This window comes from Scophthalmus maximus, chromosome 22 (assembly GCF_022379125.1).
Source record: "Scophthalmus maximus strain ysfricsl-2021 chromosome 22, ASM2237912v1, whole genome shotgun sequence".
NCBI classification, from domain to species: domain Eukaryota; kingdom Metazoa; phylum Chordata; class Actinopteri; order Pleuronectiformes; family Scophthalmidae; genus Scophthalmus; species Scophthalmus maximus.
Window position 1 is genome coordinate 10715077 of NC_061536.1, and position 23763 is coordinate 10738839.

The 23763-nt window shown below is 42.3% G+C and overlaps 5 protein-coding genes across 8 annotated transcripts in view; 2 read left to right on the forward strand and 3 right to left on the reverse strand.

The window, feature by feature from the left end:
- The first annotated feature begins 1733 nt into the window (after positions 1 to 1733).
- On the forward strand, positions 1734 to 6714 carry anxa14 (annexin A14). Its single transcript, XM_035621090.2, has 13 exons — positions 1734 to 1855; positions 2141 to 2180; positions 2755 to 2851; positions 2984 to 3072; positions 3961 to 4074; positions 4303 to 4393; positions 4486 to 4565; positions 4730 to 4768; positions 5364 to 5454; positions 5566 to 5661; positions 5755 to 5810; positions 6077 to 6184; positions 6301 to 6714. The coding sequence occupies exons 2-13, from the start codon at positions 2154 to 2156 to the stop codon at positions 6358 to 6360; spliced, it is 948 nt and encodes a 315-aa protein (XP_035476983.2). The 5' UTR covers positions 1734 to 1855; positions 2141 to 2153; the 3' UTR covers positions 6361 to 6714.
- Positions 6715 to 6717: 3 nt separating this feature from the next.
- LOC118292500 (integumentary mucin C.1-like) lies at positions 6718 to 8700 on the reverse strand. Its single transcript, XM_047330180.1, has 2 exons — positions 8534 to 8700; positions 6718 to 7808 (listed from the first exon to the last, which is right to left on the reverse strand). Exons 1-2 carry the CDS (start codon positions 8582 to 8584, stop codon positions 7197 to 7199), a joined length of 663 nt encoding a protein of 220 aa, XP_047186136.1. The 5' UTR covers positions 8585 to 8700; the 3' UTR covers positions 6718 to 7196.
- A 789-nt stretch (positions 8701 to 9489) lies between these two features.
- On the reverse strand, positions 9490 to 12645 carry LOC118292289 (salivary glue protein Sgs-3). Of its 2 annotated transcripts, none has more exons than XM_035621091.2 (2): positions 12434 to 12645; positions 9490 to 10453 (listed from the first exon to the last, which is right to left on the reverse strand). In XM_035621091.2, exons 1-2 carry the CDS (start codon positions 12500 to 12502, stop codon positions 10124 to 10126), a joined length of 399 nt encoding a protein of 132 aa, XP_035476984.1. In that variant the 5' UTR covers positions 12503 to 12645; the 3' UTR covers positions 9490 to 10123. The 2 variants fall into 2 exon arrangements, with proteins under 2 accessions (XP_035476984.1, XP_035476985.1); XM_035621092.2 differs by lacking the exon at positions 12434 to 12645 and adding an exon at positions 11068 to 11266.
- A 1856-nt stretch (positions 12646 to 14501) lies between these two features.
- Positions 14502 to 18434, forward strand: zgc:114119 (Mediator of RNA polymerase II transcription subunit 30-like). Its single transcript, XM_035620707.2, has 5 exons — positions 14502 to 14687; positions 15743 to 15982; positions 16111 to 16269; positions 16490 to 16579; positions 17328 to 18434. Exons 2-5 carry the CDS (start codon positions 15755 to 15757, stop codon positions 17421 to 17423), a joined length of 573 nt encoding a protein of 190 aa, XP_035476600.1. The 5' UTR covers positions 14502 to 14687; positions 15743 to 15754; the 3' UTR covers positions 17424 to 18434.
- Positions 18435 to 18939: 505 nt separating this feature from the next.
- The window catches only part of LOC118292050 (exostosin-1c), a 69160-nt gene continuing 64336 nt past the window's right edge, over positions 18940 to 23763 (reverse strand). For all 3 annotated transcript variants that reach the window (XM_035620706.2, XM_047330204.1, XM_047330203.1), the window contains exons 7-12: positions 23574 to 23692; positions 22957 to 23052; positions 22471 to 22557; positions 22224 to 22384; positions 20104 to 20275; positions 18940 to 19994 (exon numbers count right to left, since the gene is read on the reverse strand). In XM_035620706.2, coding sequence (XP_035476599.2) covers positions 19809 to 19994; positions 20104 to 20275; positions 22224 to 22384; positions 22471 to 22557; positions 22957 to 23052; positions 23574 to 23692 — 821 coding nt within the window. In that variant the 3' untranslated portion in view covers positions 18940 to 19808. The remainder of the gene's footprint in view (positions 19995 to 20103; positions 20276 to 22223; positions 22385 to 22470; positions 22558 to 22956; positions 23053 to 23573; positions 23693 to 23763) is intronic.

Sequence of the window (23763 nt, forward strand, 5' to 3'; positions counted from 1 at the left end):
TCAGAACCCGCTGAGCCCGCCCTGGGACCCCCTAACCTGCCCTGTGACCCCCCCCCCCCCCCCCCCCCCCCCCCGCCCCCTTGATTATGCATCGTCAACTGTGTCAAGTGTGTCGTGATACGGAAAAATGGAGAAATCGAAACGCAACCATGTAAGTACAATACATGCAACTATCTCTGTATGCTTTCTCTACAGAAGATTATTTAAACTATTCCTCATCTTAGGATCACAAGGATATCCATCAATAGTGAATGAGTACACTAGTTCTTATAGCATTGGTACTCTCTTCCAGGGCATGTAGGCGACTACTGAGCTTGCACGCCTGAGTGCAGGCGTGTGGCGGGCCATCACGTCACAATAATATTAGTAAAAAATGCCAAGGTTGGTTTTTTTGTCCCAGTCTAGCCCTGTTGATGTAATACCATGATTAGAAATAATTATGCAAGATCAATCAAATCACATGATATTACCTTATTTCAGGATTAACTGTCTAAAAACCTACTACAGTAATTTCGAGGTTATGAATGTCTACCTTTGCCAATATGAGAGCCAGTGTTAAAAATCCCGGAGCCAGCATCTTCATGGTGGAGAGCCGAGAGGAGGCAGAGATGTTCATGAAAATGTTCCTGCACAGATGGAAGTCGGACGAGTTGTTGGAGGCTGTGAACGTTTTTCTGTCCTGTCATCGCTAATATACAGACGTGTCACGCTCCAGGAGGGGTGAATTTATGCAAACAGCATAAAGTGGCCATGCATCCCAGAGCTTGGTCGTGTGCAAGACAGTGTCCGTGTTTGTATGATTGCAGGCTCATGCAAATGTCCTGACTGTAGAAGAACCAACAACATACACCCTGATTCCACTGTTAAAAGAAATCCACTATGTCCAACCTCTAAAACTACTTCAAGGCCTTATCCTGATTCATTTACTCTATGCTTTGCAGTTTAAATATAAAATTAAAAAAGGGAAAAAAATGTTGTTTTCTGGTTTCTGCTTGTGTCATCTGTGCAAAAAAACCACACAAAAAAACGAAACAGTTGGAGCATACCTTGGTCTGTGTGTAGTCACCACACACACGTCTCATATTTCTTTGAGCTCCGCAGGTGAACAGCGCGGCGGAAGCTGCGCAGCACAGAGAACTGGATCCTGGATTAAACCCACGAGAGGGAAACATGAGGTTCAGTGCTTTCATCGAACTCATCGCGCAGCTCTGTGTTTTTTCAGTTTTGAAAAGGATTCATGAGTTTTGCAAGTGTATCACATTGTCACCACTGGCAGCCACCGAACGCAGGCGGTGAAGAGGCCTTTTGTGTACTGCGGTGACGCAATTTCATTTCCCCCTTTGTCAGGGACAACGTGAGCTCACCTGTTTTGCCCCTAAAACCTTTGCTGTGCGCAGATAAGCCCGGCATGTTGTCTGGTGGGTTTTGCTTATCCGCCCCATCCCGGTCAAAAGCTGTGAAATGCCAAAGATGTGACTTGAGAAGGGGCCGGGGGGTGGGGGGGGGGGATTTACAGTCTACGGTCATTTCACAACAAGGGTCACCTGTATGAAACAAACTCGACTGTCTGGATTTCCCCATTCGCAAAGGAATGTGAGTATTTTCTACGGGCGGGCTGTCAAAAGACATCCAGCAGACCAATGGCGTGCGTGGAAGGCGTGAGGATGCCGGGTGGTGATTGGTCAGAGGAGCTGTGAGGAGCTTTGTAGCGGTTGGAGAGGGGGGATAGGTGTGGCGTAGCAAAGGTGGGACTGAGACACAGTGCTGATTAGAGGAGGGCTGTGAAGAAAGAAAAAAAAACCCACCTACCACTACCTCCACACCTTTCCACGGCTGCCGCAGCGTTCCGTCGCAGGTAGGTAAAAGTTTGCTTTCTTTCTAAAGATGTAAAAATGTAGAAAACCACAGGTACCACAGCTCTAGGCATGTTGTTTTAACTGTTGCTCAACCTCCTTCATGCCTGATATAACTGTTTTGTTGAGACAACCGCTGGTTCCATATAATAAACTCTCATTAAATTATTAACTCCATTTGTGCAATCTAAACCACCAAAGTTGGATCTAATGTCATTCACTTTACGTTGGTGTATTTAATCATATGAATGTTATGAACCATTTTAGTCACACATTCTTTCTTTCAGGTGAAACAAAACCATGGATCCGGATTATTTCAAATCTCACGTGAGTAGCCTTCTTTTCTTTTTTCTCTCTCCTACGCTCTCACGTTATTAACTTTGTTTGCTAAGAAGCCTTGTTTAGTTGATAACACAATCTTGTGCTCTGATTACCTGCATACTCTCTATTCTTATCCGCAATGTTGTCACTTTGCTCCGGAGGCGTTCCCGCCATGCTGGAGTGCTACAGTGTACTTCCCCTGATGATTTTAATGTAAAAAAATGACGACCGAATAAAAGAGGTCACCTCAGTCCTGCGTTGCCTGGTTTGATTTCTGTGACTCGCACTGTCGCAGCGCTTCCCCCGACGGTGCCTTCCGGGAGTGTCGAATATTTGTCATTCTTTAAATTCGAGCACGATGAAAACTGACTTGGTGTCTTTGCTCGCCTTTCGTCGACGCCCTCGCGGTATGTCCGCCGGTCCATCATCGCGTCGCTCCTTTGGCTTGCGCTGCAAAAGTTCCAGCTTGTTACCTGCCGGTCAATCCTCGTGCATTTGATTGAATCAGACAGGATCTGTGACCGCTGTCGGGATGAGTGTGCACCTTTTGCGCTGCTACCTATCTCTGTTCATCATACAGGAGATGTGCTGGGGTACCCTCGGAACCGTGCGGCCCTTCTCCAACTTCCACCCCGACAGAGATGTGGTGGAGATCCAAGCAGCGCTGGACAAGAAAGGTACTGCACTTCTGCGTATGTGTGTGTGTACACAATCCTGCATCTCTTCTGCCAGTTAGCGTGCGCCCCTGCGCACTTTAAATGCTCATCGAAATCACGCTGGAAATGCCAAACATGGTGTTCCCTGCGCAGATGCGTTGACCCTGGTGAGGATCCTGACCAATCGGAGCAACGCTCAGAGACAAGTGATTGCCAAGACTTTTGGGGAGACAACGCAAAAGGTAAAGAACACAAACGAACTGAATGGGTTTACAGCAAAATTTGGAAATTTAGAAGCGCCGCTTCCAAGCAGGCCGATAATACAGGGTGCAACCCTTCTGTTTGCTCATCTGTAACTTCCAAGTGTTTGCTGATCAAATGCTATTTGCACTAAAGGGATGGAACGCACCTTTGTTTGAGGAGTGAGTTGAGCAGTATACACTTGGATAATTTGACTGTGAGTCAATACTGTGGGTAGGTCTTCAGTTGCTGGGTCACACCATATCTTATTTTACATTTAGTGTAAATCCCTCTTCAGCGGCGAAATCCCACTGTATCAGAGGATCTTAAAGAGTCCACAGAGGGGAAAGGGAAGTTGGCTTTCAAGCACAGACTTTACATGAAGATGGACAACATGTCAGCTCCCTAAAGATAATGACAAATCATCTGGATCGCCCCCTGGTGGCTAGCTGCAGTACAGGTCAAAAGGGCCCGTCTCCTCCGGGTGGGACATGGGACAAAAATCAAAAGTGCAGGTCAAAGAAAAAGGTTTGTGTCATTTTAGGGAGTTCCTATCAAACTGATATCAAATCGTTTGAATAAGTTATTTCATGCTAAAGTATGAAAAAGATGTGAAACATCATGTTCTCCATCTTTATATTGTGCTTTTTTCCCCGGTTTCATGTAAAAATGCATTTCCCGTGTATGTGGTTGAGTAGACACACGGTATCAAAGTGTTAAGCATTATTCATGCTTGATATCATTATTTTTTCCCTCTAACTGAAATGAATTTCCGATTCAACCCAAAGGTTGGTTTTTTTTGTGTGATGCCGCTTCGTCCTCAGTGTGGAGACATACACGCGACCCCAGACATTAATCTCAAACGTAAGGAAACTCTGTTGCTTCTCCAGGACCTGGCTGCCGGCGTGAAAAAAGCTCTGGCTGGAGACCTGGAGGTTCTGCTGCTCGACCTGCTGATGCCTTCTCTGCAGTATGAGGCTCACCGCCTGCAACAGGCCATGGCGGTGAGTGACTGCTCCCGTCTATACATATTTGAGGGGGCTTGGGACCGTCTGTCTGTCATACCCCATGGATGTATTATATTAACTGTGTGTGTGTGTGTGTGTGTGTGTGTGTGTGTGTGTGTGTGTGTGTGAGTGTGTGAGTGTGTGTGTGTGTGTGTGTGTGTGTGTGTGTGTGTGTGTGTGTGTGTGTGTGTGTGTGTGTGTGTGTGTGTGTGTGTGTGTGTGTAGGGTTTAGGCACCGATGAGGAGACACTGATGGAGATCCTGTGCACACGCTCTGGAGAGCAGCTTCAAGAAATCAGCGCGGCGTACAAACAATGTAAACTCACTTTCCTCGTCTTTCCCCACTTTTTTTTTTAATTTATTTTTTTTACTGATCGTTGTGGACAACCCATTATCTCTCGTTCGCAGTGTACAAGAAGGACCTGGAGAAGGAACTGAAGGGAGAAACCAGTGGAGACTTTGAAAAGCTCGTCCTGGCTTTGCTAAATGTAATCGTAAAAACACTTGATTTTAACAAAAAACATCACTCACAGTAATCATGGCTCTCCATCATTCATGTGAATAATGTTTTGCGCTTTGTCTGGGATTATTGCCTTTAACTGTGACCCTGAAATTGCAATGAATTGTATTTTTCACTCCTCTCTCCCAACAGAAAGAAAATGTCGCCGGTAGTGTTCAGAGAGATATTACGGTATTATTTTCCATGATTTTTGTTCATCTACAGTGGCCCCTGAGGGTCCCAGCTCAACAACATTTGCAGAAAACGCCTCGACGTTTCGGAAAACGTGACAATATTTCAGAAAATCCAATCCAATCCATTTCATTTGTAAAGCACATCTCACAGAACATAGTTCACCAAAGTGCTGCACATGCATGAAGTTAATCAAATAAATTCATGAAACCAACCAACATTTCGGAAAACACAACAATATTTCAGAAAACGCAATAAAATGTCACAAAACACAACAACAGTTTGGAAGACACAACAATATTTCGGATATGTTTATATGAAATGTTTCTCCAGTGATTTACTGCTCATTACACATTACCTTCTCATATATGTGATTAATATTCAGCATATATATTTGGCACAAGAGCATCAGAGAGCGTAGACCTCTGCTGAGCAATGCTGAGCGATCCCCCACCTTTTATCATTGCTAAAATAGGAAGAAAAAAAAAATATCTAAAGAAGGGGTGACACACATTTGTCTTATAGAAGAAGAAAGCTGGCGCTTGCATCCCTTGCATGGAGCATGTGGTGATTTTTTTTCTTTCTATTCTCCCAGTCTCTCTTGGCGTCACTAAATGGGAAAAAAGCAGATGCAGGACCGTGGATCAACATACTGACGTCCAGAGACTCTGACCATCTCAACAATGGTGAGGCCGCACTCGATTCTGTCTTGCACATTCCCCGCACATTTGTTTCTGTGACTTAGAAAGTCGCCAATTGTTGTTATTGGCTCGCCTGACCTTGCATTTCATGGACAGTGTTGATGGGCCTGGAGCTGGAGAGCGGACAGATGGTGGAAGAGGCGGTGGAGAAGCGATTCGCGGGAGACCTGCGACTGGGTTTAAAGGTTTTGGGTAAGTTCCGTTTGAGACCGCGTGTACATTGATTGGTGTGTGTCGTACGTGTTGATTATTCACAGACATCTCCTCGCATCTGTGTCATGGCAGTGGAGTGCATTCAGAGCCCTGATGTCTACCTCGCTAGGAGACTCACCACACTGAAGGTAAGGCGCGGTCATCATTCGACGTTTGACTGTTAAAATACGTCAATGATCAACCCATTGTCAGTTATGGTGTCATTCGCTGGATTATGGGCACGAGGAAGTCCAATATCTCATCGTATCTCATTTCTCATTTGTGGGTGTTTCTCACATCCCTGTTACTCCCGTTATATATGCATATAATCCCATTGAAGGCAAAATGTTTAATACATGTAGTAAAAAGTTCCAGTGTCGGAGATTTTTTCAAATACAACAGTTCCCTCTTGCAGACATCCACAGTGCAGGGCATCATGGTGTCCCACTCTGAGGAAGATCTGCTGTGCATCCGCGTCGCCTACCTCAAACTAACAGGCACCTCTCTCTACACTGCTCTGCAGGTGGGTCACACGGACATAATAGTGTCATGAGCACAACACTCACATGTGCTCTTTTAATTCTTTCAAAAATATAAAATGCGGCCCTTTAACATGTGAGCCTCATCGTTTTCCAACAGAAAGAGTTCAAAGGAGATCATCTACAGGCGCTGCTCGCCATCTGCCGTTCTGAAGATTAAACAAAAGCTGCACATTTTTAATTTGCATAAGTTTTTGTTCATTTATTTAGTTTTCCTTTTTTGCCATGTATGATCATGTATCGTGTAATAAATGTTATGCTGCAGAGCTCTTGCATTCAGCCCTGCTTTGCATATGTTTTTGTTTCCGTGACGTAATGGCCAACACATGCAGCTAAACATAACAAAGTTTATAGGTGCAGATTGGGTATTTGTTTTTATTACTCCTCAAATCAACCGTAATACTTCCTCTTCACCCTGATGTTGTATCTACGTACATACAGTATTTTTTGTAAATGGTGCGGTCATACTTCCACTAAATGGTTTATGGATTAAAAAAAACAATGTCAGCCTTTATACTAATTGTTTCATATTACTTTTTATTAGAATATTGTTCTTTCATTCATGTTTTGATTTTAAAGAAATGTTAATATCCTAATAATGTGTATTCATTCTTTTCAGCCTTTACACACAAAATAATTACAAAAAAAGCTGTGTCCCCTCCAACAAGTATCTGTAGCCTCAATCATTACATCACTTTATCAATAACAAGTCATTCCTGATGCCACATGAAGTTCAGATCCATTACGTTAAATAGCATGCTCCTTTGAACCACCAGATTTGTCAAATGCCTTCATTTCATCAATAAACGTTGTATATTTAAGAACAACTAGCAAGTGTTAAACATACAGTACATTAAAAAGGTTTTAGGTCCATTCTAAACTAGTGTCTTCACTGGAGGACACGCACATTCAGTTCACGTTAACTTTTGTTTAGACTCACACACGTTAAAGAGCAAGATCGTTTTTTTCCTTGAGGAGAGTCTTGCTATTTACCGCTCAGGGGCAGAGCTTGTAGAGCAACAAAGTCCCCAGAGGCAACAGCAGAGAGGCTTTGACTCCTGAGCCTCCATTGGGCGCGGTGGTGGTTTGGGTGGTTGTTGTTGTCGTTGTCCCAGTTGTTGTGGTGGTTGGAGATTTGGTCGTAGTTGTGCCGGATGGGACGGCCGTTTTGGTGGTCGCTGTGGTGGTCGTTGGGGCTGTTCTAGTCGTGGATGGCGAAGTAGATGTAGTTGTTTGGGGGGCAGTTGTTGTAGTGGTTGGAGATTTGGTCGTAGCACTTTCCAAAATGGTCGAAGCAGTGGCGGTGGTGGTGATGGTCAGAGGGGCAGTTGTTGTAGTGGTTGGCAAAGTAGATGTAGTCGTTGGGGGGGCAGTTGTTGTAGTGGACGGCGAAGTAGATGTAGTCGTTGGGGGGGCAGTTGTTGTAGTGGATGGCGAAGTAGATGTAGTCGTTGGGGGGGCAGTTGTTGTAGTGGACGGCAAAGTAGATGTAGTTGTTGGAGGGGCAGCTGTTGAAGTGGTAGACGGAGTAGATGTAGTTGTTAGGGGGGCAGTTGTTGTCGAGAATGTAGATGTAGTTGTAGCAGCAGTGCTGATTTGTCCTTGAGTCTGATTGGGAATAGTGAGAAAAAATCATATCAGTCAGTGGGAATTAACTTCTACACTACCATAAGGCTGAAACTACCCTGCAGTTTATGTCACAGCAAACACAGGAGTTCTGCAATTGGCAGGTTGCTAAATGCACCCGGAAGTTACACTCATGGTTTAGAAATGAAGTCAGTGCATGGAGCAAGTGTATAATATCCCTGTTAACATTTTCAAGTATTAAGATTAAAAAGTACAAAGTACCAAATAAAATTTAAAAAATCAATAATGGCGTATATGTGCGTTAACACAATTGATTTAATCACTTTTAATTGGCGAAACCAAACTTGTCTGACCCATATGAAGCATCCGAATGCCATAAGTAGTTACCATCTCTCTAAGAACATGATTCATTCAAGTAATTGCGTTAGAGAATACTCTTTTTTTTACTTTTTAAAAATAATTTCATCCAGTCATACATTAATACTCTTGTTGTTGCACCGGATTAGAGATTCTGTAATGTATTCTATTAGTATTTTAAACTTGGATAGGCAAAAAATTTATGCTGCAGTCACCCTGAACATTTTTCTCAATTAAGGCAATATAATACTGTAAATACCATTATGAGAAATAATTATTAAAAGACCAATTAAATTGCATGATCTGACCTTTTTAGGATTATCTGACTAAAAACCACAATGCTGTTGCCTTGTACATTTACAGGAAATTCAAAAGTTATGAATGGCTACCTTTGCAAATATGAGAGCCAGTGTGAAAAATCCCAAAGCCTGCATCTTCATGGTGGAGATCCGAGAGGAGGCAGAGATGCACCAGAGATGTTAATGAAAATGTTCTTGCACAGATGGCAGTCGGACGAGTTCTTGGAGGCTGTGAACCTTTTTCTGTCCTGTCATCGCTTATATACAGACGTATCACGCTCTAGGAGGGGTGAATTTATGACGCACAGTATAAAATGGCCATGCATCCAAGAGCTTGTTTGAGGATGTTTGCATGACGTGTGTGTGTGTGTGTGTGTGTGTGTGTGTGTCCGTCTGTTTTCGTGCATTTGTGTGTGTGCCTGGATTAATCTTTAATCTTAATAAACCCAAGTGACATCAATTCAAATATCCCTGTGCTGATGGAACTCCATGAACTGAATTCAGATAAATGAGTCTCGTTCCTCCAGGTGAATAATTGACATACTCACAAATAACAAGGAAATGGTCTGTTCATTTATTTTCCCCCTTGAATTTGTTGTGGCATAGAGGTCATTTTAATTCCAGGAAAAACCCTGAAGAAAAATGACAACCAATAAGGAAAGTTAACCATCTCTTGTTAGTTTGATAGTTTGAACCAGCTCTGATAGAGATAATGTCATGCTCATGTGTATAATATTGTCTTCGAATTTGATTTGGCAATTCTTGGATCTTTTATAACTTTTATTGCTTTTTTGCTTTTTAATTATGCTCTACATTTTTTTCGCTTTGTTATCTGAGGTCTAATGAATTGATTTTGTCTATTTAGCTATTTTACCTTGTGATAACATACTGAGTGCAGTTGCACAAAAAGAAGAATCATGCTTCAATGATACCATCTTGTGTGATACCGTCTTTGTCAGTGCACCTGCTGACTCTCATAGAAGTCAGTCTTTTATCCTGTTCTTTTTTCATGGATCATTAATGGGCCAGTAAACAAAACACAGTGATAGTGATGAATGAAATTTAATCACATGACTGTACACGAGCTGATATGACACTTGTTCTACCTGATTAAAGTAGTGGTTTTTTTTAATAATCTCAAAATGAAATTCATTTGTGATTTCAAGGGATATGCTAGGAGGGTTGTCATGTTAAAGAGTAGACGGAGTCCAATATTTGGGCGTTGGCTCAGTATTCATTTCAAATCTGCTTTAGCTCAACAAAAAGCTTTATCCTTCCTCAAACATAATTTACTCACACAATGCAATATAATACAATACCTTGACTGACTGCTGCCTGTAGTGTGTCCTGCCAACAGATACCTGTTAGATATCACATTAATCTCTTTTGTTCAAAAAAGAAAAACACAGCAGCAGGTATCCGTCACACAGCACGCGTTACAAAATATTTTAAAAATATGAGAACCATAACATATTTATGGTAACATCTTTCATTCTGTTTATTGGCTCTTGGATGTACCAGTATGAATTTGATACTACTGCTACCACTTCTAGGCTGCTGCTTTTTTCCTTCACATGTCAATAAGTAGGCCGACTCTGTCAGATTGACTTGTTAATCATTTCTTGAAATCATGAACCAGATTTTAGTTTCACACGAACAACTGAAATTTGACATTCAAAATCAATGCCAAAGCGCTTGAAGGATCAAAGAACCGAGCAACAGGCCGACAGAGGTGAAGATGTGGCTCTGTCCGTTCTTGGTGGTCATTGGATTTGTGCTGCCAACACTCGCGGCCATTGTGGGTGTGGTCCTGGTTGTGGAGGTGCCCGTGGTAGTGGTCATCTGGGAGCTGGTGGGATTGGTTCCTGTGGAGACGCCAGTGGTGCTGGGATTGGAAGGCCGGGTTCTATCGGATGTGCTAGTGTATGTCATTGCCGTCATTGGTGATGTAGTCATTGGTGATGTAGTCATTGGTGATGTAGTCATTGGTGATGTATTAGGTGACGTCGTCTGGAAAAAGGAGAGGAGACAGAAGGAGAAATCCATAACACATTATGGCACCGTGATTCATGCCACAGAGCATATCATTTTGTGTTACATTATAAAAATACTGCAACAAAAAAGCATGTTTTGTTTTCAAAAAATTGGCAGTCGTTTGAGAAAAAATGCACAAAAATACAGGCGACTGGCTGTGGCTCAGGAGTTAGAGCGGAGCGTCCGCTAACTAGAAGGTTGATGGTTTGATCTCAGGGTCCCCCATTCTGTGGGCCAAATGTGCCCTTTGGCAAGACACTTAACCCTGAGTTGCCCCTGATGACTGTGCTGGTGCAGTGTATGAACGATGTGTATGATTGTATGAATATGTGTGCGGATGGGTGAATGTGACTTCGTCAGTACAACTAGAAAAGTGCTATATAAAATTCAGTCCATTTTACCATTTACTAATGGAAAATAAAAGTGCAGGCCATCAAAATTTGTGGACATTTTACGATGACAAATATGTTTGATGACCCATTGGGGTGAATGCATACATTTATTGAAGATTCCATACTATTGTTTTAAGACAAAGAACCTATAAAAATAAGATAATGTTTTATTTCTAGCTTTGTGAAGAAGACTTTTACCTGTGCGCAGGCAAATCCCAGCAGAGCCAGTGAAAACAGTCCCAGGACATTGTGCTTCATATTGGACCAAAAAGATGATTTCCTCTTCAAGGTGAGAGCTGCAGGTAGCTGTTTTAAAAAACTTCCTCAAGGTTTGGCTCAGTCGTATTCTTGTGTGTCCTCGCTGAGGGTATCAGTTTTTGTAAAGTGTGCATTTCGAGAGGCTGGTCTTTTATAAGACACTCAGATTATTCACCTGATATCAGTTTGGACTCAGTCTCCACCCCAGTGATGAAGCACCAATGCAAAACCTCTCACCTGGCCCAGTGAAATCAATCCAGATGGATGGATAAAAGACGTACCCTGATTCTGCCGCCTTGCTGCCTCTCTAACAGCTTCACCGCAGCTCTTTTCCTCTAAAATCCTTTATATATTTATCTATTATTCAAGATTTCAAGAGAGCCATTTCTTGGCGAACATTGGTTTATTCCTCCCACACCACCTCTGGGCCAGATATAGTCAGTATGCAGAGATTTGGGTGTCTGAACAGGAACATTGATACTCGCGTTTAAGGTCATTCTTAATATCTCTTGGTCCACAAGTTTTACAAAACTGCTCGAAATGACTGTATCCAGCCGTCAAGGAGTTTATGTTTTCATCGCCATTTGTCCGTCCGACTGTCATCAGGATTACTCAGAAAACATTGAATAGGATAGGGCATGACCCAAGGAGGAACCCATTAAATTTTGGAGCAGATTAATGTGCAGACATGTTTTTTTTTCCTTTCTTCAACATGTCTAGATAGGGCGTTGGCCTTAGCGGAGGTATACAAAGGCTAAATGGTGCCACCTCCGCTTACAGCATGCAGTTAACCCTAAAACGACAAACATGGTTTTTGCTTTACATTTCTGTATGCGAATCAACTGAAATACACGGATGTGAGTGAGCTTTAAGGGGTGATGGTTTCAACTTTGGACAGATCTTGGCTAGCTGTTATGGTATCAAACCTTTTAATCGAGATAAAGTCTTCCTGCAGCACAGCGTGTTGGTGACAAATCGCTTGTGGCCACTCCATGCAAAGGTCATGCCCCTGCTGCTCGAGCACTTGGTATGTTGCTGTGGTTGATAGAAGTCTAAAGTTCATAAAGGAAATGGACTCTGTGGGTTATATAATATGTGTCTGGGAATGGGAGTGAGCAGTGGACGACAGTGATTATCCAAAGAGAAGGGATTAGTGAGGGTTGAAAATAGTGAAGTAGGTCTAATATATTCAGTTTCACAGAATTGTAGCAGTAGGGGAATTGCAAATTAATATTCCGGTCATTGATACGCAGGTGTGAAACAGTCACAAACTGAGGTCATACATCCAGCGATATGTGTCCCTTACCTCAGTGCCGCCCAGTAATGCGAAGGTCACACCGGCACAGAGCACAAGCATCCCCGATTTCTTCATCATGGTCTTTAGCTGCTTCCTTGGTACTTTATGGCTGTACCCAACCTTTCTGTCTCCTTATTTTATACCTGCCAGCTCCTCATACTGTAACACGGATGCTGATAACTGTTAGGCAGCATGAAGTGCGGAGCAGGAAAAAAATCATACCGTATACACTGTACTCTGAAGCGCTCCCAATCTACCCCGCAGATTAAAAGCACAATATAATTAAAGCACATGTTGTGATGGGTGATTTGGAAATCAGGGACTGTCCCACACCAAACAGTGGAACCAGGAAATATTGTGTCACCACAATATTTGATACAAAGCAGGTGAATAAAGAAAAAAAAATCCATGTAAATAGCCAACAAATTCTAAAACTACTTTTATAAAAACCATAATGCCTTTACTTTTCGTAACTCATCATAACTTTTTCTTGGATACTTTGCACATTCTCTCCTATGCGCAATCTGCATCTCTTAACGACATGCTGCACAGATTTTTCTATATATTTAACTTTGCTCTTCAACTTGAAGTTCATTTCTTTATCTCCCCCTTGGACTTGGAGTACTTGCTTTTTTTTCTTTTTAGATTTGCTTTATCTTTCCCCTTATTTTTCTACTTACTAAGTTTGATATGCACCAAAACCCCAAAAAGCTATTTCTTTGTATGTGAAAACCTTCTTGCCAACAAACACGATTCTGCCTCTGGTAACAATCTAAAGGACAGAGACAGTGAAACACATTTTGTTCCTGTAACAAAAGGTAACTCTTTGTGTTATCTGTGAGATCACAGCAGGTCCTTTGTTGGCGCTTTATCACGTGCGTTATCTCCATGATTAATATTTCCTGGTGTCTCACATTTGAATGTGTCTGAGAGATAACACGGTGCTCCGTGTCATCAGCATCACTGGACACTCCTGCTACACATGTAACTTGTGCATCTACGGTTTTGTTCCTCTACTTTTCTGTTTTCATGATGGGGTCCGAATCAATGCCTGAAGGTCAATAATCAAGCATTACACAATAACGTGCTGTTTTGTGGTCAATTTGATTTTACATGGTTTATCCGATGAGTGCAACTGAAGACGTCAAGTAATGTTTTATTGCCTCTGGAGGTAAATTGAATTTAACCATAAAAAAAGAAGGGGCTTATTTGATGCTCAAAAAGACGATCACATGATCTATGAATGTCCGTGGAAACTTTCAGCATAATCCATCCAATAGTTGTTAAAACTCACCAACTAAGATTACACATATTTTTATCAGTAGTTGACAAACATCTAAATAATATGTGATTGTATTGTTTTCCCGGACAATCAGAGTTGTATTCCTTCTAAAGATTCTCCACACGGTGTGTTTTTCTTTTTTTCAAACAAAGGTAAAGAATGGTCTCTGAACAGTAATGTAATGTGTGGGGTGTTTTTGACACTTTGCATAGTGGAGCTACTTTGCTATGCAAATTGCAATCAAATAAAACTAATTTAAAGTAAAATTTAAGGTAAAAAAATGTCAGGATCTGAAATGCTCAATTGTTTCATGCTATCCCTGCTGCCCCCTGCCATCAGTGGGCTTCTGGGACCAAATCTCCTGTGGGACAATACAAAAATGACATTCTTCTATAGTGAGTTACTACATTTTAGCTTTTATCAAATGCCGATAGCAACTCTTGACGTTCATCTCAGACCCACTGTGCAATAGTGCAAAAATAAAAACAAGATAAGTAATATATACAATAAATACATTCTAAATAGTGCAAAAGTAAGAGGAGGGGGGAGGATGTTGAGCTTCCTGACAGCCTCAACACCCTCCCCAAAATGTCTTTAATTTGTAATGGATTACTTTTATACTGCAGAAGTGCTTTTAGCTGCTCAATGATCTAAATACTCTGAGCAATCTATGATTTAAATTGTTCCTGTCCATCAGTGGCTGTAAGGTATTTGTGCCGATCAGCTGCTGACACAGTCGGTGGTGTTTACAGCGTCTCCACCTGGTGGCGGGAAACGCGTCCTTTTCCCTGCCAGGAAGTGACGTCACGAAAGCGGTAACGGCTCTCTGAAACAAATCGATGGAGAGGTGGCGTCAAGCTGGAGTCAACATGGCTTCTCTAAAATAATAGATAAGAGAAGCTCGATTTGGTTTTTGGCGACTATCAGGGCGAGGGGGCGACGCTCACACAGAATCCGGCCGCAGGACGCTGTTGAATTTCGGTAGGCGCGGTCTTTTCCTTCTTCTTTCTCCGGGCTAGTTAGCATGCTAGGCGGCTAACGAGCTAGCGCGCCTCCGTACACTTCCTTATTGTTTAGCTTTAGCCTAGCTAGCTGCGAGGGTTAGCGTCTGTGTCTCTCAGCCATTTAAAACACTTGTTGCTCACCAGAATAACAGTTTTTGGGTCTTGTGGGATTTGTTAACAAGTGCACCATGCATACACACAGTGGAGGACATAATATTTGACATTAACGTTTTGAAACGTCAATGTTTAACAGTTGTGTAATGTCACTAGGTACATTCAGTGAACTTGAGTACAAATCTGTGGTTTCTGCACTTTGCTTCAGTATTTTCTTTTTTCTTCCTCCCAACTACATTCATGAGAGAAGCATAATGATTTTATATATTTTGCTATTATTTAACAGCTTTGAATAATAGTTTATATACTGCATATATATTTTTTAATGTATTTATATATATATTTCTCTTTCTCAGGTGAAGTTTATTATAACTTGTGTTTTGTATTTTACTATTATTATTATTATTATTATTACTATTTTATTGTTGGTTGTGATGTTCTTGGTTTTTGCCTGCTTTTTTTTTCTGGAAAGCACTTTGTAACCCTGTTAAGAGAAGTGCTATAGAAATGAAGTTATTGATTAATTATTATATGTTTCTTGAGGTCTGGAATATTGATAGGACAAAAAAAAGTATGGTAAAGGTGCCACTTTGATGTCAGGGATAGTTGTGGTGGGAATTATCGAATCGATATGTCAAGGAAAGTATTGAACACATTAATTAGTTGAAGTCCTACATTAGATAATTACACACTTCAACCAGTTTCAACAGAAACAGCTGCGTTCACATTATTGCTTGTGATATAGTGATCTAATGAAAGTTAGCATTTTCCTGCCTTAGATACTTTTAATTGATTAAAGGGAAACTTTCCTCCAGCTCTGATTTTCCCATTGGGCACATTAGTCATATTTGTGGTCGTGGAGTCACACCATGCTTTTGCTCTTTATCTCTTATCTCAGTCAAATCCTGTTCCCCACAGGTTTGTGCAGTGATGGCAGCTTCCCTACCTCAGAAGCCGGGGATGGCGGGGATGCCCCCCCAGCAGCAGCAGCCCCACCTGCCGCCCGGCGGCGCCTCAGCCCAAGGTCAACAGCCCATGCCCCCCCAGGGAGCCCTGAGAGAGATCTCGCCAGTGTTCCTCTGTCGGATTGGACAGGAGACCGTCCAGGACATTGTTACCCGCACCATGGAGATCTTCCAGATCACACGAGCCACACAAGTAATGGACACTGCTATTTGTCTAAGCCTGTCAGCTAGCTGTTTTTAAATGTTCAAATAGCATCAAATTGTCTAATTTTATTTGCGCACAGTTCTATAACTGATGAACGATGTGTTTCTATGATGCAGCTTCCTAATGGGGTGACTCAGAGCCAGGCGATGTACCAGGACCGCTTTGGGAAGCTCCAGGAACACCTGCGGCAGCTCGCCCTGCTCTTCCGAAAGCTCCGGCTCCTGTACGAGCGCTGCGTGGAGATGACCTCTGACCTGCAGGAGGGGCCAGCAGAGGTGAGGGAGAAGCCCATGGTTTCTCCTGAGATAGGAGTTTGATGTTAAAAATGATAATAATCTGAAATATTTTTGCTTGGAGGGAATATATCATCGGTGCTTTCATCTTTGCATTTTTCACACACTTTCTTTTCTTTGTATCAAAACCAGAAACATCGTCACAAAGTAAGACAAGCGGAGCCATTCTAAAACTTGTTCTGTATGTGTTCTGTGTCTTCAGATCGTGCCATATGTTGGAGAGGAGCTGCTTTCTGTCAAAGTGGAGCCCTGCAGCTCCGCTGTCAACCAGGAGAGAAAACAAGTTCTAGAGGTGAGTGTCTGCTTTTCACTTCGTCTGAAGTAATAATCAGAAGTTGAAGATAATTATTACAAAACCCTTTTTTTTAATTTAGTGGTGTGTCCCCTATAATCCTGAAGATACTGGAACCCAAACTAAAGATCCCACACTGCTGTTGAATGTTAACTAACATAAATATGTCTTAGGTTGTGAAATATTACTAACTGACTTTAAAAAAAACAACTCATTCCAGATATTTTTTTATCAAAATGGAAGAACATTTAAATTACCAAGAAAGGGAACAGTCATACTCAGCTGTACTCAACTGAACAAAGTTTTTTTTTTTAGATTAATTCAATGTTTCAGACTATCATTCCCTCCCAAAAAATCCCAGTAATAACCTCTAGGTGGCAGTGCTGACATTGGCCACAGCAGCTACTTGGTGTGATGGAGAAATTAAATAATAAATCCCATGTTATTCGGACCTAAGATACCTTTTCAAAATCGGCGTGTTGTTTTTCTTTTATTTCTTGTTTTTGCACACATTAGACTAAATAATCCAGAGTGGGATAATATTTTTCAGACAAGTTAGGAAATTGCCACCAGGCACCCAGGAGCAGGTTGCCCGAGGCTGATGAGCTTCTTTGTTTTTATTAACAGCATCCGCTCCAAAACTTGCTCTTTCTCCCCAAAATCCTCCAGCAGCAGTCTTTTTTGATAAAGAAAAGCTCTTATTAACCGTGAGTGATTGACACATGCATTTCTTGTCGTTGACCCACAGAAGGTACGTCAGAAGAACCAGGAGATGAAGGTTCTGATGGATCAGATGAGGAACCTGCTGTGGGACGTCAACGCCATGCTGACACACAGGAAGTAACGCTTCACAAGATCAGCTCCCTTTTTACAGAGGTGAATTCCTCCACAGGAGTATAGACTGAATATCGGCAAACACCAGGTGAAAATAAGGGAATTTCTCTTTTGATTTTGGATATGGAACTTTCCCGCTTTGGGTGCACATCCTCTGTGTCGGCACACTGTCCTCACGATTTCTGTTTGCTGGGGAAAACTATAAATAAGATAAGGCTTAAATATGGATAAGCTTGTTTCAACCGCAGCCAACAATTCCTTTGTTGTGCAAGGCAGCCGACAACCCTTTCTTTGGGATTGCCAAGTTATTTTATGTGTTTATACAAATAAGTTACGGTCCTCTGTTGTCATACTATTTAAATAATGAGTTGAAACCTGTGTTGCCTCAAGTAAAAACAGAAAAAAGTATCTTTTTTCTAAAAAAAATTAAACACCATATTTTTGGTGTTTTGCCCCCAGGTTCTGACTTGACACTAGACAGACTTGGATTCAGCAGGTAATTCTCGCAGAAAGCCCAGGTGCTGATGTGACGACTGTGTTTACAATAGGAACAGTCGCCCTTATTATGCTCTGTCGGTTGTAAAAACACTATAAGTTCAGAATTCTAATTAGCCCCATGGCAGCTATGTATCTCAGGTGCTTTGTACATAAAGTGTGTGTGTGTGTGTGTGTGTGTGTGTGTGTGTGTGTGTGTGTGTGTGTGTGTGTGTGTGTGTGTGTGTGTGTGTGTGTGTGTGTGTGTGTGTGTGTGTGTGTGTGTGTGTGTGTGTGTGTGTGTGTGTGTGTGTGTGTGTGTGTGTGTGTGTGTGACTGTGTGACTGTGTGTGTGTGTGACTGTGTGACTGTGTGTGTGTGTGTGTGTGTGTTTTGAGATGAGCTTCTTGAGAGTTCGACAGCACACCTGTTTACCCTGAGGGTTTTTTGAGACTTGCTTGCCTGTGAATTTATTTTTGTAAACTGTGGGATAAAAGCCCCATAAAGGTTCATTCTTTTTTTGAATAAAACAAAACTTTTAAAACAACATTTCCAAACATGTACTGCTTTTAAATACAGGATTGACACAACTCCATTGTGGCAATTCCAACCCTGAGGGCCGATGTGGGGATGCGTGTTCTTTCTTCATGACGAGATGATGTATAAGTACTTCAAGGCGTTTCCACCTACACATAATGATGCATATTCCAACCCTGACCCTTTGTTCTCATCTTTCTTTATGCACCAACAGCTCATCTTTTCCTACACTGCACCAAGGCATCAAAGACCATGAGAATGCTTTTAAATTGGCATAATTTCACATGGAATTGTTCTTTATGCCAAGGAGAAATACCAGTATTTCAATGATGCCAACCCTTCGGATATGAAAATGTTCTTATCTCAGTTTTACAGGTTTACATGGTATGAAAATAGGTTAATTGATTTTAATAGTTTCTAGCTAAATCCAATGCATAGGATGATAGGATTTCCACAGTACTGAACATTTATAACAGTTAGGGATACAGGACCAATATGAAGTCAGTCTGTTTTTGCCTATTCATTCCTCATGATTTCTGGTCTGTCAAATTTTTTTTTTCAAGAAGTTGAACTAGGCCCCCTTCATTGGAATAGGGTTGAGATTATTCCCTGCGGTGGGAAAGTGGCTAATTAACTTTTGGTATTAACCTGTACAGTGCCTTCAAATGTAGCATGACGCAATCTGATTCCATAATCTCTGCTGAAAATGTATGTCCTCTACTTCTTATACTGGACCGAGTTGTCAAGTAAGTGGAGAAAAAAACTTGGGAGTGTCTGGGGCACCTAGCCAGAGTTTGCGTTTACAAATCATTTTATTGGTTTTACAGTTAGCATTTTGATGTGAAATTATCATGTTTTTGTTTTTTTAATGTTGGCAACAGTCCCCTGCACAGTAACGCTGAGACACATAGACAGCCGGAGTGCATGGCACCGATACCCGTTCCTCGGGTTCTTCTTGCATGAGATAGCTATTTCCTTCTTATTGTCACCGCAATAGCACTGAGAAGTGTTCAAACGAATCCTTTAAATGCTGTCCAATCGAGATTGTTCCTTCTCAGTGAGACGCCCTTTTACAGGGGCCCCGCTCAAGGCCCCTGAATTTCTTCCTTTGTGGCCCTACCGGACTCACGGAGGTGGGAGATTCATTTGACGCTCCTCTCAAACTTTATAGGCCCGTTTCTCTTCATATCTAAATGTATAATAGTCAAGAACAGTCCACCAGGGTCTGCCTGATGTTTGTACTCTGTCCTTGATGCTGATCATCTTGTCCACATCCCAGACAGTCCTTGAGTACTGCATCTTGACTTGTCCACCAGTGATTGGACAAATTGTCTGTCCAAAAGGCCACTAGACCAGATGCTCCACGCCAGTCTTTCCATCAAGTTCACGCCCTCTCCAGGTCTTTGTATTTCTTGCGGAGGACCGACACTTGGTCTTTGAAGAGCACGGGGTCCAAGCGAAACTGCGAGTGAACCAGGGGCATGTAGCCAAACCAGTTGGCGAAGGCGTTGACACACTCCTGCCGCTGGTTGAAGTGCTCCGGGTTGGCCCAGGGGACGCTCTTCGTACCCTGCGAGGAAAAACAAAGAACCTCAATCAACCATCCGGTTCATGTCCTTTCGCTTGAGTAGCCTACATCCGCAGACTTGAGCCAATGAGACCAAAAATGGTCTACCTACCTGTGGGCTTGGCAACTCTTTGTACTGCTTCCTTTGAGCCACTTTGATCGGCGGCAGGTGGGTTACGGCGGCGACCAGGAAGTTCATCAGGATGTCCTCGCAGTTGGACGTGCGGTCCACCAGAGTCCGCAGAGACTGCGGCAGGTAGTGGGAGAACAGGTAGTGGTAGTACCTGTGGGGACAGGTGACAGTGTTACACATAAGTGTGCACTATGATTAAAATATGAGAACGTGGGTAGGACGGAGAAAAAACAGTTTCCAGATACTTCGGAGAGCAAGCGGACATAGTAATCATTATTTTTAGACACAAAGATCACAGGTTCAATTCCCAAAGCTGCTGATGTCAGGAAAAAATTAACTATGAGTAGAATTTAAAGTTTGCCGCTTGCTTTGTTAGAAAACTTTGAGTAGAATACCGTTTGGTTTTATGTGCAATCGTTTACCACCTGTTTTTTAGTACATTTGTCTGTATTATTGCAAGAGAAGAAAACCTTTGGATAAAAGAAAATGTAATAATAATAATAACTTCTTTTTCATGGCTCCTTTCAAGGGACCCAAGGGCGCTTTACATTTCACACATAAACACACAGTAGGCCTTGGTGAACCGGTGGGTACTGATTCAACAAGTTTCATAGTGACATCAAAAACCTTTTGAGGTGAAAGTTTCAGCCGTCTGAAACAGATGAGACGCACTCTCTTGCTTTGTTGATATTACTGTGAAAAGGTTGTCGTATTGTCTTATCATATGACCCACATTCTGCCTCCTCTATATTCGTACAGTGTTGCCAGAGTTCGAGCGGTGACGTCTAAAATCAATACGCGTCATCTGTCACATCTAGTCTTAAAAAAGGCAAAAGAACAAAACCGTCATCTACAGGATCGTTTGGGCATTTTCAAACGACAAACACGTCTAACAGACTCTAATTTACCTAAAAAGCAGAAACTACTGTAATGTGTTAAACCTGGATGCTCTGTCTCTCCATTATTAATGTCTGATCATAATTTCAGTCTTGTACTTGCAGAAAAATACATCTACCTTAGATGAGCAAACCTTCTTGAACACCTTGCATCATACAGAATAACAGGATCTCTACATCAATGATCACAGGTGGAGGTCGGAGGCAACCGGCATCTTTATGCTAACGGGCACAGAGGCTGTGTGTGAGTGTGACATACAGAAATGAGAAGGCGGTGGGGATGTATGTTGATGATATGTATCTGGGACAATTTAACCATTTCACCACCAGTGGGGGTTTTGCTATTATAGTGCGCGACCAACCTGTGGTTCAATGCGTATGTTCTCTATTCCCTCAGTTTTCAAGAACGGGGGGGGGGTCGTAGTGCAGAGCTGTAATGGTGCATTATCTTTTTACTTGTTAAACATATAGAACAGTTAGGTCATTTGATGATTTTGCATGTAAAAGACCAATAAGGGGAAACTGACCATTCACAAAGGAAAGAGCATTTGAGGTAATGCTGATGAGTCATAAAAAAATACCATTGGGCCGAACTTATGGGCTGTAAGAACGGCTATTAAAGCATCCTGTCTGTGCAGTATGTGCATTCATATTTGATAACTTACATCCCCGCGTCATTGCACATATGGACTTGAGGCTTTTTAAAGTACACCTAAAGTAATTCACCTTTTTTCCTATCATCCGCATATGGTCATATCGTTGGCATTATTTATTTCTGTGATTGTTGTTTTCTAGGTGGAAGAAAAGAAACCTGAATGTCATGCCACCCACCAAGCCGTCTGAAAGGCCGTCTGTTTTCATCTGAGTCGCTTAATAGTGGTGTGTGGATCAATACACAAATATTGATGAATCCGATTTTCTAAACGTGTCTCTTCTAGGATCAATTCTCATTACCAGATCGATGTTTAAACTCAACACTAATTTGGGGTAAATGTGTATTTCTTATTCAGCACATTTGAAAGTTACTACACCACAACTTTTAATCTCCTAATTCCAAATCTTACATTTTAAATCTCTGCAAGCACAGAACAATTTGCAGTGCATTGCCTGCTTGTTGTAACTAAATAATGAAAGCAGCGGCTGGATATTAAAGCTAATAGTGCAGTGAATGTATTTTGTTTTTCTTCTTCAGTGTGGGTGTACCTGTGGTAGAAGGCGGCCCCAGTCAGGACGATGGAGTAGTCGTTGGTCCACTTAGAGGTGTAGCCCCAGGCGCGCTTCAGAGGATCCCAGAAGTGGCTCCTGGGAGGGTAGCCCACGATCCGCTCAGGGAAACTCCGCCACACCAAGAAGGCAAAGTTCACCTATGAGTGCAGACATTAAACACTTACTACTGTTGGACTTTTTCAGGAATATAGATTTTTTTTGTGTGAAAAGCACTGACACATACCTCACTGGTCAGTAGGACTGTATCCTCGTCCAGACTCAGCACTGCCTCTGTCTCTATGGCAACTTGAGGTAGGAACCGACTGGTGGTCTGGGAGAGGAGTACAGTAGAGTAATATAAATCTTAGTTCTGCTACTGTAAGCTATGTGTTGTCGGGCATTGAGCTTTGAGAGATGTTGAGGCCGAGGGAGACGATCGTGTTTATAGTAAATCATGAGTGAGGGGGAGAAAAAAAAGACGGGGATAGTGAAAGGGAGACAGAAGAAAGGTTGAGAATGAGTGACAGTCATGAAAGCAAACGCCTCGCGGATCAGTGGACATGTCGGATGTACACGAATGGAGAAGAGCGATGGAGAAAAAGACCAGTGAAATAGAGATGCCATAGATACAGCCAGAAAGAATTAAACAAACGGAGCAGCTGACAGCTTGTCACGCTGTCGCTCAAGACGTCAGCGTGGGCTTTCGGTGTGAGCGGGCGCGGGTCCTCACCTTCCTCCTGCCATCTGTCACAGTGAGGGGGACGGGCATGGGGGGCCATTTGCTCCGACTGGGTGGCGGCTTCTCGCTGTTCCAAAGAATGATGATCTGCAGCAGCAGCAGCAGCAGGGGAAGGGAATTTTACATAACACGTACACAGATGCATTAAATTAATCAAGAATAACCGGTGACATCAATCCAACAGAAGGGGCTGGCAGAGGTATGATTCCTCGCCACAATGTTGTGTTAAGCACATTGTGGGAGATAAGATAATGTGAAAGACAACATGACCTGTGCAACTTTAGGTGCTTGGTTTGTACTTGATCCCCAACTTCACTTAACCTTGATTTATTATTCATTTTTTGAATTCCCAGAGTCTCCAGATTCTGTCTTTGAATATCATTTTAGGATCATATCACTGCGCCAGCTATTGTCACAGACTCGGTTCAGACTTGTTGCTATGGCTCCACAGCGTTTTTCTGCACAAGAGGCACGACTACAGGCATAACAACTGATATTTCTATCATGTTTCTCTGTTACTTTGGTTCAGTTTCAGTTTCATATTCATCCTGACAGTTTGGATGCTCAAATCGGATCTGAACGAGGGCCTTCGAGTTTGTCTCGCTTACCTGTGAGCAGTACTTTGACTTGGAGACCACCTGAAGCAGCTTCATGATTGGCTGAGACTGCGAGACCAATGGGGAGACGGCCTGTATGACAGCAGTGAACTCCTGACCTGGACTGACCCCTGAGTGAGGTCACGAAAAAAACAAAAAACAGAAGAGAGTAAGAGTTTGTAAGATGCTGGTCTAGACCAGA